Source organism: Alligator mississippiensis, chromosome 1, assembly GCF_030867095.1.
Source record: "Alligator mississippiensis isolate rAllMis1 chromosome 1, rAllMis1, whole genome shotgun sequence".
NCBI classification, from domain to species: Eukaryota; Metazoa; Chordata; order Crocodylia; family Alligatoridae; genus Alligator; species Alligator mississippiensis.
The window spans coordinates 91,122,388-91,137,320 of record NC_081824.1 but is presented as its reverse complement, the minus strand read 5'-3'; the positions used below and the strand labels follow the sequence as shown (position 1 = coordinate 91,137,320).

The 14,933-nt window shown below is 42.2% G+C and overlaps 1 protein-coding gene across 4 annotated transcripts in view; it reads left to right on the top strand.

The window, feature by feature from the left end:
• The first annotated feature begins 608 nt into the window (after positions 1-608).
• The window catches only part of HACE1 (HECT domain and ankyrin repeat containing E3 ubiquitin protein ligase 1), an 82,708-nt gene continuing 68,383 nt past the window's right edge, over positions 609-14,933 (top strand). For 2 of the 4 annotated variants that reach the window (XM_014608495.3, XM_014608494.3), the window contains exons 1-4: positions 609-799; positions 4,952-5,006; positions 7,198-7,287; positions 10,886-10,990. In XM_014608495.3, the coding sequence (XP_014463981.1) occupies positions 724-799; positions 4,952-5,006; positions 7,198-7,287; positions 10,886-10,990 (326 nt within the window). In that variant the 5' untranslated portion in view covers positions 609-723. The remainder of the gene's footprint in view (positions 800-4,951; positions 5,007-7,197; positions 7,288-10,885; positions 10,991-14,933) is intronic. The other 2 variants (XM_019499907.2, XM_059732400.1) reach the window with 2 other exon arrangements.

Below are 14,933 nucleotides of genomic sequence, written 5' to 3'. Positions count from 1 at the left end.
TGCACACAAGTGCTGGAGGGCAGTATAACTTCTCCTGGCTGGGAAAGTCCTTTGCCCTCTCCTATGCCCCAGGAAGGCCACGTGTACCCGAAACCTTGCAAATCAAGAATTTTTTTTTCCAGCTGTCTAGTTTGTCTAATAATATGGCGCTGTCTTTTAATAGTGGGCTCAAGGGGGTATCTTTTAACATAATTCAAATCATGATACCGAGTTAGAAGTATCCATTTAAGACAAGGTCTTATTATATTTGAGTCCAGGACCATTTTCTAGTTCATAGCCAGACTAGCAATGTAAAAGTGTAGACAGCTGAACCAAAAATTATTCTAATCTTATCACTAGAACCTTATGGAATACAAAACAGCACCTCCACCCCGCTGACGGCTTGGTCTACAAAGTGGATCTACCCCGCCTGGTTTCAGCCCCAGAGTGCTCCCTACCCATCAGCCAGCCCCACCCCCGGCACCCAGCACAGCCCCAGGGGGAGCAGAACCCCCCGCCCCAACACCCAGCCTCATCAGGCCCCGCCCCCAACACTGAGGGCAAAGCGGGCTGGCGGCGGCGCCATGTCCCTCTACTGAGCATGCGCGCTGGGTGGTGCATGCGCGCCGTGGGCCCTCTAGCATGGGCGCGGGCGGGGTAGTGGGCTGAGGCCGGGCGCGGGGTTCACGCTGCCGCCGCCGCCATGGGCTGAGGGGCCGTGGCGCGGGGGCGAGCGCCCCGAGGATGGAGAGAGCCATGGAGCAGCTGAATCGGCTCACCAGGTCCCTGCGCCGCGCCCGCACCGTGGAGCTGCCCGACGGTAGGAGCCGCTGGCGCCGGGGCGGGGGTCTCTGCGTCGGGTCAGCCCGGCGGGCGGCACCTGCAAGTGTGCGGGGCCGGGGCTTGTGCACGTGTGCGGGGGTGAAATAATGCAGGGTAATAATCACAGTAATACAAAACGCTTACATCATACAGGGAAGTCACAGTTTTGAGTGCCAGTGGCGAGTTCAGCCCAGGACCCATTTGTCTGTCTGCCAGCCGCCTGGCAGGACTCGGTCGCTAAGGACTATATGTTTGTGCCTTCCTACCCTTTCCCACCCCCCCACTTTTTTTTTTTTTTTTTTAAAGAGAGGTTGGTAGGCGTGTTAGGGAAGAAGGCAGAATAAAGAGGCAGCTTTGTGGGGTAACTCAATGAGACTGAGGCCACAGTGAGCTAACCTCACACGTGGGAGAGAGGGAAGCACGTGCAGAGTTGTTGTCCGGGTAGGGAAATGTACCCAGAGCCTCTGTGCAGGCATGCGGGTGGCAAGGAGTGGGGAGCTGACTGTGCAGCTGGCATGCGCCTCTCGGGGTGCTCTGCAGGCTCCATTAGTCTTGCTGGTGACAGATGGTGGCGGTGCATAGGGCAGCCCTGATTGGCTGACCCTGACTGCCTGAAGTCAACATGGGTTTCCCTGCAGTGCAGTGAGGGGTTGGTGAAGGGGAGTGCTCTGGAGCAGCAGAGTCCAGCAAGTGACACTCTCCTGGGGGCAGGGAGAAGGGGAAAGGCTGGGGGACTGTTCTCCTCTGACTGAAGTCTCAGCATGGACAGGTGTTTGCTGTCCCAGGAGAAGCTCCCCTGGGAGTGATTTAACTCTGGTTGTGCCCAGGTTATTTTTCTTCCTTTTTGACCCTGGGAGAAAAAGCCTGAACATCTGTACACTTATGGTTTCTCCTGAGAGAGCAGTTACTCTCCCAGGAGAAAATGAATGTCTGTACAAGGCCAGAGAGAGAGAGTATAGGCTTTGGTGAGGTTGAAATTCACTTCATTGGGTACATCCCCCAAACTCGCTTCTCCACTGGAGTTCATTTGATGAGATGTGTCTGATGCAGTGAACTCGAGTTCACAAAAGCTTGTGTGTGTGCGCTCACACACTTATATATAGATATGTATATATAAGTCATATCCTCTAACAGATGCCATGTCTCCACACCAACCAACTCATGAAGTGGCTCTGCTATTCATTTTGCTCTGTATGGGTCATGTGAGTTTGGCACCCCATAGATTGAAGCTGCTGGTGAGGAAGAGGAGCCATCCATCTTGATGCTTTGCAATCGAGGGATATGCCTGAACGGTTTCATGTTCTTTCCTGTCTCTCAAGTTCTGCAGGCAAATATATCTGTGTAGAGGTACCTATATAGAGATACATGCACACAAATTAATAGATATAGGTATAAAGATAGATAAAATGTGTGTGTGTGTGTGTATGTAACTGTAACTGTAGCTGCATGTGTATTACGGGGCAGTGTGCATGTCTGCCTATATTGGGAATCTGGATTAAGAACTGTGGGTATAGGTAAGTGTTAACTGTTGAGCTAAATTTAAATGCTTGCTGAAAAGCACTGGTACTGGTCCATTTCATGCTTTTTCCTCGCTCCCTTTTTTTCTGCTTGTTACTCCTGGGTTCTTTTATAGGGAGCTGTTGTGAAGATGCTTAAAATTTGTCTTGGAGACTTAATTTATACTCCAGTTTTTTTCTCCTCTGCTTACCAGGAGGGAAGAGCAAGAAACAGAATCTTTTTTTCAGGTCTTTACACTCTTATTTTGCTAGTCTGCCTTTAAATTAGAAAATGATCCTGGACTCATTTTTTCAAAAATATGATAGGAACTTGTCTTGAATTGATACTTCTAATTTAGTATCATGATTTTGAATTCTGTTTTCAACCTTTCAATTCCATCTTCAAGGTATGCAAGAAGTTAGAAATCAGTCAGTGCATTCTGAGCTTTGCTATAAGGAAGAAACAGTAGAAAACCAGCAAGCTTTGAAAAATCTGATTTTGTTTTGAATGTGCTGGTGGCTAAAGATTCACTGTAGTTTTGAATTGAGCGAAGTCATTCTTCACTGCTCTCTATGAGATGCTTCTAATTCCCCCGCCCCTCCACATACTAGTGTTGTAAGCAACCACTTTGAGTCATCTACTTTATAAAGTTCTAAAAGTGATGTTTATTTATGGCTTTAATTAATTGTTCATATTTGCAAGATATTGCGTTACAGAATTCTGGTGCACGTAGAAGCAGAAAATGGATTATGAAACTATGTAAAAAGCACGATTGATGAGTAGCATGGTTGTAATGCAATTTAGATTTATATTTTTTCTTTTCCATTCATAACTTTTATGTAATTGCTTGCCCAAGACTGTAGTGCATCTGTTTTATGCTTTAGTTGAAGTGCCAGTGCACTTGCACAAGAATATTCAGAATAAGAAACATTAACATCTACTTGTTCTGAAGGTGTTAATTCTGATTACTTCATATCTTGTAGTAACCAAATTAAATTGATTGATTAAAAAAAAAATAAAAAAATGAAGAGCAGCCACTTCTGCTCTTTCCTCTCCCTCTCCCCTCTCTGTTTCTCCACGTCTCGATTTATGGTCTCCTCTGTCTTACATGATAAGTATATATTGCCGCTGTCTGTATGATATTCCTCCCTTATCTAAAATCTGGCAGTTGGTTAGACTCTGAGCATATAAGGAAGATCTTCAGTCAGGCACCTGAGAGATCTCTTGATATTCTTAGGAATATCAGTGCAACCAAATACTTTAGAGAGGTGAAAAACAACCCCCCAAAGGCAAATAATATCCTTGGGGAGGGGAAAGAATTATTTGGGCCCCTAACAGGCTACTAGCAGATTATTCAATTTTAAGGGCATCAGACATCTCCCCCCCCCCCCCCCCCCCGGGCCCGATGCCCAGTCTGGCCCAGGAGAAGCTCCATGGCCCAGGTGCGTTTGATGCTTCGTACCTAACACATCCCATATCGCTGGCATGCAGTGGCAGTCCCTCGATACAAGGATAATAGTACATGTCCCATATGTGGAAACATGAAACACTTGAAGCTATATATCACATTGATTACTATTCTGATGATACCCTATCATACTATCCCTTCCAAAACTCCTCAGGATCCGTCAACTCAGATTCTTCTCCCTGACTATGTTTGGAAGATCATTCCCCAGCCTCACTCCTCTAATGGGTAGAAACTTTCTACCTTGACACCTTTTCTTTGTTAATAAACAAGCTAAGCACTTTTAATGTTCTCACATAAGATTGCTTCTCTGTTCTCTATTGGACGCTTATCTTGCTGGGATCCTATGACCCCAGCTGACTTCCTGCCCTTTGGGCAGGGGGCTGGACTTGATGATCTTCCGAGGTCCCTTCCAGCCCTAATGTCTATGAAATCTATGAAATTCCACTGATTTTAAGTGGCTCTCCTTTGCACCATTCTAGTTTAAATTCATTATTTCTATTAGCCCCCAATTGCTAGACTGTATCCCTTTAAACATATCTTCCACATTAACAGTGGTAACTTTCCCCCTTGAATTTAATTTAAACTCTTAGATAAGAGCAGAAGTATCAAGTATGCAGGCCATATCCAGGCTGTGGAGTCACTATATTTGGCCTGCCAGACTACTGGGACACCAGAAATTGGGGGTGTGGCCTGGTATAGAATCTGGGATACTTGGACTCCCAGGTACATGTTGATTGGCAGGAGGAGGGCAAGGAAGGGCTGTTACAGCCCTGGTCACCCTCTAACTGCTTCACTCTTTGCCAGTGCTGCAGTCCCATGTCTTTGGTTGCTGGTCTGTTGCCACCCTGTGCTGGAGCCACTGCTGCTATTGCTGTGTGTCCTGTGCTGGAGCTAGAGGTGCCATGGCACAATGATGCATGCGGCAGCCACAGCAGCTTTAGCTCCAGTTCTGGGTATGTGGAGCCAGAGCTGCTCCTGATGCGTGCCCTGGCCTGAATCTGTCCCAAAAGGACCTCTGTGGCCCAGATCCAGCCTGGGGCACAAAGTGTTTGACATCCCTGAATTAGACAATTTGCGTGTTTTTTTTCTATCATAGAAACTTTAAAAATTGGGTACTTACTGATGGATAAACTTAATGCATGAAGAAGCTTTTATAGTGACTAGCTCATTTTAATTTCTACACAGATAACGAAACTGCTGTCTACACCTTAATGCCAATGGTTATGGCTGACCAGCACAGGTGAGCCTTCTGCAAGTCTGTGTAAGGTACAGTGGTGTACTGATGGAGGGGAGGGGGCCATGGCCCCTAGGCGCCAGCCTGGGTGGGGGGGGTGCCAGCCAGAGAGATCATGACGCTTCCTGCATTTGATGTATGGTCCACCCACCTGCCTGGCAGGCTCTACATTTTTGACCTGTTCTGGCCATAATTCTGGCCACCACCCCTCCCCTGGTGTCCGGTGTGCTGTGATCTTAATTGCCCCGTGGAAGTGGGGTGGGGTGGGAGAGGGGGCACTGCACCGTGCTCAGCTCATTCCCAGGGGCACAAATTTAGGCATGGGCCTCTGGGCACTGGAGACCCACGGTATGCCACTGAGAAGATACTTCTTAAATTTCCTTACGTGTAAGGTTGCAATCACTAATATGTTGTATAAACATTAAAATGTTAAATTAGTACTGCAAACACTCCACATAGCACATTCTGTAACTTTCTTTGTTTAAGGATATAGGCAGCAGTGTGTCTTGTAGGGTGTAATTATCTGTCAGAGGTTCTGTTGCTACCATGCTGGGTCATAGAGTCTGTTTTAGGATGGCACTGTTTTCGTGGGCTGGCCCGTCTTAGTATATCCAAGTAGCCTTATAGAATTCAGGCTTATGTGTGGTCTATGTACGTACATAAGACCAGAATCTGCTGAGGGAAAGGGGACCAGTATGCCATTTGTGCTTGGCAGAGTAATGGCATGGCATTCTGTCTCTGTTGAGAGAGAGACAATGCTATGTATAGATACATATATATGAGAGAGAGAGAAACCATGCCGTTTATTCTGCCCAGCACAAATGACAATACTATATATAAATATATATGTATAAATAAATATGAGAGATGGAATAGGTCAGGGGTGGGCAATTATTTTGGGTGGAGGATCGCTTACTGAGTTTTGGCAAGCCATTGAGGGCCTCATGACAAGCAACCAGGGGCAGATTAATATTAATTTTCTAAATTTTTAGGGGCCCCGTGGGCCGGATGGTCCTGGCGGGCCACATTTTTCCTACCCCTGAAATAAGTGCTTGAACAGTCTCCCCTAGTGCATGTAAGCTAAGAGTTGGGCAACAAGATTGATGCTTTAGGATTCTGTAGATCAGGAGTGTTAATAATGTGGCCTGCAGGCCATATTTGGACCGTGGAACCATGTCGTCTGGCCCATAGGGCTGAGAATTTGGTGGCAGGATGAACAGTGGCCCACGCCAATTACTACTACTGCCACTTGCCTTATTACCAAATTTCCAGCCCCACAGGCTGGATGACATGACTCCACACTCTTATGTCCAGGCTGGAAAGTGACTGCTATTCATCCAGTCCCCAGCGAGTCCTTCATGGGTTAGATGAGTTTGACACCCCTGCTGTATATGACGGCTGTTGGTGAGAAAGCAGAGCTATTCATTATGATGCTTTGGGATTGATATGACAGATACACATAACCAGTTTCATGCCTCTCCTCCGTCCCTGTTGAGTTTTGAAGGCAACTAAGAAGCATCTTCTTACCATGTTCAAATTTTTCGATTTGTTACTTGAATAGATGTGCGTCCTTCTGTACAATATCTTTTTTTTTTTGTCTGATATTATATATGAAACTCAGTTTGAACAGTTGTATCTCAATTAATTCCATGATCTGTCAAGGACTGTAGGATCCTAGTAAAGTTTCACATATTATTCATGCTTCAGATGTCTTGCATTAAAATTGCAATTCAGAATAATATTCCTTCCTAATTTTGTTACATTAGTGCTCTGTTATCTAAATTTGGCATATGTTTAAGAAATTTGCCAGATATATGAATAGAAGTGTGAGAAAAGGAGGAATTGGTTTAGATGAAACTTGCGGTTGTCTAAAGAAAGCCATTATAATGGTGGCCTTAGTCTGCAGTAAGGAAATGCTTTGGATATCTTGTCCCCATTCTCCTCAGTTACATATGTACAAAACAACCACACAGTATGGTATACTTGTCCATGCCATATTGAACTCAGAAGTGGAAGAGCAAGGCAGGCATCCTAGGAGCTGTGGAATCCTGCCTCTTATAACCAGTAAGGGAAAAAGAGTGGTCTTTTTGATGATGATAAAATAGAAATATACCTGATCACAAAATAGCCTGTATTGCAATGTGTGTGAAAGTTGACAAAATTCTTTTTTTACTTTCTTTCCTCATTTCTGTTTAAGGTCTGTTTCAGAGCTACTGTCAAATTCAAAATTTGATGTTAATTATGCTTTTGGAAGGGTGAAGAGGAGCTTGCTTCATATTGCAGCAAAGTAAGATTTAATGCGGTGTTTGTGTCTAAGAGATGACATTGGAAAAAAAATACACCTGGTTTCTAGACTTATCTTTCCTTAGTTTCAATGTATTTTACTATTACGTGTTTCTTCTAAAGTTTTCTTAAATAATTTACTGATATAATTAAAGTTGATTGTAACATAGAACTGGCCAGACTAAATGCACAATTTTAGTGTAGTGTCTGTCTTCCATACCCTAATGAAAGAAAATGTTGGCTGCTGTTTATTGCTTTGTACTTTCTCAGAAATGGGAATGTTGGGTATGCAGTTAGCTGCCTAGACAGACATTATCTTAATCACTACTAGCTGTCAAAGTTTGTTCCAAAGTATTTGAAGCTCTGCTTATTTTGGTAGTTCTCACAGCCATTTTGTCTAATTGTCATAATATAAAGTGTGTGGGAAACATTCAGATATTTGTTTTTTGTCATGGTAGGGAGAGGTGCTCCCTTGTCAGCTCTTAATTGGGCAGGGAAAACATTGAGGTTGGGTACTGATTATTTTTAATAATCTAAACTTTTTATATCCAGGCTGAAGTGCCTGCCTGTATATACTAAATGAATCATTTGACATGTTTTTCTAATAGTCAATCTAAGAAATATGTTAATAGATGCATATTTCTGTTTATTTCCCATCAGGTAAATCTCCATTTTGAGAAACAAGCTTACTAACATATTTAGTAGGAGAGAAAGTTGTTGGAATTGCCTTACAGAAAATTAAACCTTAAATGGATAAACATTCTTTTTAATTTGCTTTAGGAATAATTCCAAGATAGTGACTACTTTTAGACTCTCAAAAAAAGCCTAAATCTAGATCTTGGAGGAGATTTATACTTGGCTAACTTCTGCAACAGGAGCCATTTGTGCACTATGAAAATAGAATATTCAGAAGCAAATCTTTTCAGTAAAATTGTATTTAATCATTGAAAATTGAATTTTTCAGAATATTTTTTTTTATAAAGCTTGTCTTGTAAGAGAAAGTATAAATAGCTTTCAGAAGCTGTGTTGACACATTTCTCAGAATCTTGTATAACTTATTGATGAAAATAAATAATTTAGTTTAATTGTATAAAATAGAATTTGTTTTTTAATGTATTTTGTATTCCGTACCTGGAAAAGTGATTTTCCTTGCCTTACCTGGGATAGATCTCTAATATTTTTTTCTTCCTAACTACCTTAACTGTTGTCAACAAATAATCAGACAAACCCATTACTAAAGTATTAAACGGTAACTGAATGTTACTGAATTCAGGAATATATTTAGTGTTGTGGATAAATGGACTATTCCTTTAATAATATTAGATGAGAGAGAGAAAATAGAAACCAGAAACTTATTCAGTGTTTACTCCTTCCTGTTCTGTTTAGAATTTTCTTGATGGCAGTTACAATTCCGGACAGCTTTCAGATAGCACTGGCTAATTTGAGGACTATGTGTTATATGCTAACAAAACTAGTAGTAAAGTCAAGTATTTGGATGAGTCATGTAACTATTCCTCTTTTTGGCCTTGCTTAATTTCATGTGCTTACCCTTCTTGGGAAAACGAAACCTCTTAAACTTTTGATAAAAATAATATTATAATAAAAATGGTTTAGATATCTGCTGCCTAGTCTGGTGCTGTGAAAGGGCAAGTTGGATGGGGGAAAAATAAGCATAATGTCAAGGAAGAGCAAATTAAGCAGTTTGATACTTCTCTGTACTTAACCAAAACTATTGTATTTACTTAAGTAGAAGATGACTTTGATTATGAGATGACCTCCCCATAATGAGTGTCTATATATGAAAATTTATACATTTGTTATAACTTTCCAGGTATTAAATCTAATTACTGGAGGTATTGAATTTGTCCCCCTTCACTGCTATAGCAGAGAAAATAAATCTGCAGGGGTCAGATAGCCCCTTGCTCTCTGCTTACCCCCAGCTTTTTCCCTTGACAGCCCCTTCCCCCTCTCCTTACTGTCAGACCCTGCTGCCCCTGAGCACAGAAACGAGGCGCACATTTGTAAACAATAACCTTGAAATTAAACACGGCTGTAGCAATTTGATGCACATAGTATCCCTGCACTTATTTTATCCATAACTGATATTACCTTAAAAAACCCAAAAACTGATGCACGTTCTATCACCTAAACATACTTCTGATTTACTTATATGTAGCATAAACGCCAAACAATATTAATCCAAAGCCAAAGACTCGTGATTTATTGCATAGTGTATTGGGCTGGGCCCCAGCAGAGTTGACAGCATTTCAAGCCATGGTGACCCCATGGGTCAGCACTGCTTGGTACATGCATGAACTCCAGATTACACCCCCACCCCAAAGAATCCCTGTGTTAATTAGCCCCCACTCATGACTGGAACTGGGTGTTCTTGTCACAAGTCCTGGGATTGTCCAAAAATATATATGCAGATAAAGCTCAGGGCATCCTGGTTCAGCTTTACCTCATGGAGGGTAGGGCCACAACTAATCATGTGTGTTTGGTTGAGAGGAGGGGCAACAGAGGGATTCAGGGTGAACTGTTTGGGGCCCTGTTAGCATTTAAGACTGGTGAAAAAACAGGAATCATTGGAAAAGTGAAAGAAAGGTACAGCCCAGCTGTGGAAACAAAGAGGAAGTAAAAATATATGCAGTGCTGTGGCTGACCAGGATTTGAAAATGAGTTGGCACTGAGGGCAGCTGTGCTTAGAGGGCAGTACCATATGTCTTATTCAGATGGGCTATGCTAGTCTATTCTTGTGGTAGGTTCAGTTCTTCCCTAGCTTGTTTTTGTGGCCATATGGCTGAGGGCAAGTGAAACTTGGGGGCATCCGAACCCCAAGTCTCCAGGCTTGGGCCTGCACGTAGGATGCCTGCCAAAGGATTTGGAAGTATGTGAAGCCCCAGGCTGGGGTGGAAGATACTTGCTGGTAGCAGGGCTAGATATGGTTCTTGGATGATTCAAATGGATTTAGATCTGATCTGGTTAATTTGACATGGGACACGAAAAATTTTCTTTTAAAATAAAAAAAAAGTAAGTTTGGCCAAGTGTTTTACAGTCATGCTGTGTGTTGGCTGCATTTCATCAACTTCATAGTTGGTTTCTATTGCTGAGCACATACTGCTTTTGACAGCAGTGTAATCATAGACAGTGTATTTAGCAGAATTTCCTTGTATGCAGTTACAAGATGAGGGGCTTTTCCCCCCCCATGACAATTGGGGGGTGGGGGGGGGGAAACCTAGTCTTGTAGCTGAGTAAATATGGTACTTGCATTTGAAAGGCCCCAACAGTTACATTAAGCTTAGTAAGTTTTCTTCTGTAAATTTAATCAAAACACTTCAGTGCAGTGTCTTTTCTTTGTTTGTTTTAAATCAAGGGGAAAAAAAGATAAAGTCTGCATTTTGTCCTGGCTTTAATTTATGGAAATGAGTGAAGTTGCATGCAAATGTGTATTAGGGCTAGTTTGGCTTTTAAGCCTCTTGTCTGCTTGCTATGTCTCGCTGTAAATTCATTTGATTGAGATTTTTGTGCGTGTAATGTATGTATATGTATATATGTATATAACTTTTTTTCTTTCTGTCTTTCTTTTCTCTATCTCTTATCAGCTGTGGGTCAGTTGAATGTCTAGTTCTGTTGTTAAAGAAAGGGGCAAATCCCAACTATCAAGATATCTCTGGATGCACACCACTTCATTTAGCTGCAAGAAATGGGTAAGGAAAATAATTACCTTCTGAAAGGCATCACAGACCTAGTTAATACTATTCTTTTTTCATGCAAGTTAAATTGTTTTTTTTGCTTTTCAATTTTGAAAGCAAAACCATAGAAAGTGTATTTACCTTGATCTTGTGTGTGTAAATTTGTATTTGAAAGAAGATAACATTAAATATTAATTGCTATGTAAATATAAGTAATATGTGTGAATTGCTATAACCATTTAAGCACTTTTTTTCTAGTTACCAGTTTAACAGTTGAAGAAATTGTTAACAGGTCTTGCAAAGAATCACAGGTGTTCACTACTGTAATAGTTTGTGATGCTCTTAATAAACCAGGTTAATGAACTGAAGGAGTAAAGTGTGAATTGGCTTATTCAGGATCTGGAAAAGGAAGTTGAAGTGGTTTCACATTGGAGATGGCTACTAAGCTAACTGTGTTCTCCATAGGAATTGTCTTCAGGGCAAGAAAGACTAATATTACACGTGTGTGTGTGCATGTGAGTGTGCATTAACAGTATAAAACAAGGCTTTGGCTTGCTGCTGCTCTTAATATCTGGTATTGGACTTCTCTGGTAATTCTGTTAATGGCTGAACGTGTATATTTGGCCTGCTTGGGAGCAGTAGAGCTCTAGAATGTTGACTTATACCTTTCCACTTGATCTGTTTGTCCTCTCTATACATGCTGCCTTGGTGCCTCTTCTATGTCACCTTTTTCTGGCTCTCATGACTGATAGATTTCTTCTATAATTGCAAAAGGAAAAATATGCATGAAGTCTCTCGGTTGTTCTCAACCTTTTTGGATTCAGGGCATCCCTTGGAACATGCCAGCTCTTAGCTTTCACTCTTTTTTTTTTTTTTTTTTTTTTACCCTGGTGAAACAATAGAGTAATTTTTCTGTTGAACAGAACTCAGACTACCACAGGTCAGAATGTTTTTGATACCAGGGATTCCTCTTTGACAGCTTTCAGTATTTTGTGAATCATATATAGGTGTTTGCTCAACCAAGAGTGGTAATATTGCGCAGCACCCCTTTGCATCCATATGTCACAACCCAAAGGTGTGATTTTTGTTTGTGTGTGCTTCGGCACTGCTAAATTATTTCTCGCCACTCGTAGCTTTCTTTGCAGGGTGCATTTCTAGGTTGCAAAAGAGAAATGCACGGTGCAAGGAGTTCCCGCCATTCGTATACAGATTTGTGTCCCACTTTTGGCCAGTTCTAAATTATTCCCACGTGGTGGCTAGTGATTGGCCTGCTAGCCGTATAAGAGGCTTGAGTGGTTTCCGCCCAAGTTGGAGATCTCCGGAGGAGAACCCTGCAAGGGAGGACTCCGTAAACATCTTGAGGAGAACTCTAGGTGTGCTGTGGAGCCTATTGGACCCAGTGTGTACCTTAGTGCTGGTTGTAGGGGTCTGATCGGCCTCTGGCCTCTCCCCGTCGCCGCCTGATCCCTCGACGTACCCTTCCCTGCGCGCAAGTTCCACGGAGCCTAGCAAACTTCGTGTGAGTCTATTCAGAGCTCTTTGCTTCGAGTTACTTTCTTCAGTTGACACGACGGGCTCGCAGTTTAGAGCTTTCAACCGGATTGGGCTAGAAGGTTCACGGGAAGGAACTCTAGTCCGCCTCTCTTCTTTTCTGTCTGTAACTGCAACTCAAGAAAGTTTTCCTGCCTGCACCGCGACCATCTTCGGTGTAAGTAAAATAATCTTAAATCAACCGCTAAGCGTCCGTGCCTAATTCTAGCGTGCCGCCTGCCTTCCCCGACCCGGCATGTCCGGGCTGCTGGCTACAGGCTGCCGCGCGAAAACCCCCCTCCCCCCCCCCCCTCCCCCGAGGGCCTCGGACCGCTCCCGGCCCGCACACCATAAAAGGATATCATAGGACCCCATGGTACTGTGTCCTGATTTGAGCATAATTGCCCTAAAACGGTGGCTGTTAGTAATATGCAAGTGCATATTACAGTTGCTCAGCAGAGAAGTGAGACTAAATATACATAACATGAACAGAAAGAAATCTGGAGGGGTCTGTTGTAATAACTGTATTATTTTCATAATGGAATGTGACTTTTCAGGTTGTGTCTTTAAACATAGCTGTAATATTAGCAGCAATCCTAGAGTTGGGTTCTATTTTAAAATGTGTTATAGTTGTTAATAATGACACTATTACTAAAATTCCCGTGAAATTATCTGATGTGCCTGACTTCTCTTCTGTCATCAGTCCTGTCCCCATCCCTCTTTTGTTTTTGTATGCTGTAAGTTGTTCAGGAAGTGGATTGTCCATGTCCCTATCAGGGTGGATTTGATTTAAATCAAGTCGATTAAATCATGATTTAAATAACATTTTAACTCGCTGGTCAGGAAGCTTTGATTTAATCATTGTTTTCTACAAAAAGTGCATTCTTGTTGTTTGGTAAAGGCTTGACTGTGTGTACACAAACTTGCAGAGAGACAATAGGGCTGATGGGTGGGTAATCGGGTCTATTATCTCTCATCTCCTTATACTGCTGTTAACAAGGATGTTATCTCTGGAGACAACAGACTCTCCCTATGCCTGAAGAAGGGTGTTTGTGCCCAAAAGCTTGCAAAGAACACATTTTCAAACTATTTAGTTGGTCTAATAAAAGATATCACATTTATGCCAAAGAACTTTATCTGCCTATGATATCTCTGGAGATGCTTCCTTTCAGTTCTCAAATTGTGGATTTGCATCACATGCTTAATGGGATCTTCTAAACTGAGCACTGAGTCCGATTGGATAGAGTGGTTTTATTTAATCTTTACTAATCTATAGAGGAGCCTCTAGGAACCCCAGCAGTTTGGGCCCCTAATATATTCCATGGCCTGTTGTGACCTATTTATAAAACTTTTAAAAAGCTTACATGAATATAATGTCTCAAATAGTATATAACTAGAAGTTATAATCTCTGTTCCTTGATATCTTTGAGCTTTAGTGTATTTTAAGTTAAAACCATCTATATATAAAGTTTATTTTTTTAAAGCATCTTAAAGACTAAAAAATATTTTAATCGTATTTTTTATGTAATTACAAAAAAATCCATTTTTATATATTTTTAAAAATAATTGGTTTTTATCCACCCACCCTGGTGTCTATTCTGTGTATTACATCTTGGATGCTACTCCTTATATAAATCATAGCAGTGAGTACATTACCAAAAAGCTTTCAAGTGCTGGGGGTCTTGAAAGGTGTCAGTCTCTAGTTCCAGTTAACACTGGTGAAATTCTTTACTGGAAAAGGAGAAAAAAGGAAGTCCTAAATTTTTATTACCCCTAGATTTTTCTAGTTAAAAATACAATGGCATTGTCACTTGAGGGACCATAAGTATTGTCAAATGGAAATTTAAATGTCCAGTTAGCAGTATGTTTAAATTGGCAGTTTAGCTTCCCCAGGTGAGTTGACATTAAATTAAACACATGGATTAACCTATCAAATGTGCAGAGCCATGCTGCAGTCACCTGCTTGCATTGCATGTCTCTGGGGAAATATACAAGGGGTCTTGTGCAGCAGCAAATTGAGCTATTCTCATCCTTTCCCAGTGACTTGTGAGGGAACATGTCTGCACTTCTGAGTGTGCTGGAGGAATTGAAGGAAGGCACAAGAAAACTCTTGATTTTCAGGTGGTTTGGCTTGTTTCAGTTTCTGATGAAAGGAAGTAGCTTAAATCTCCCTTAACACCCCAGGGCATTGAGGGAATTGGCAGGGGTTATCATGGGGCCCTGGCACGGCTTTACAAGCACTTGTGGTGCTCTGGCCAGGTGCCGGATGACTGGAAGAGGGCCAATGTGGTCCCCCGTCTTTAAAAAAGGGAAGAGGGAGGACCCGGGCAAGTATAGTCCCGTTAGTCTTACTTCAATCCTGGGGAGGCTCTTTGAGAAGATTATCAAGGACCATATCTGTGATGGGCCAGCTGCGGGGATGATGCTC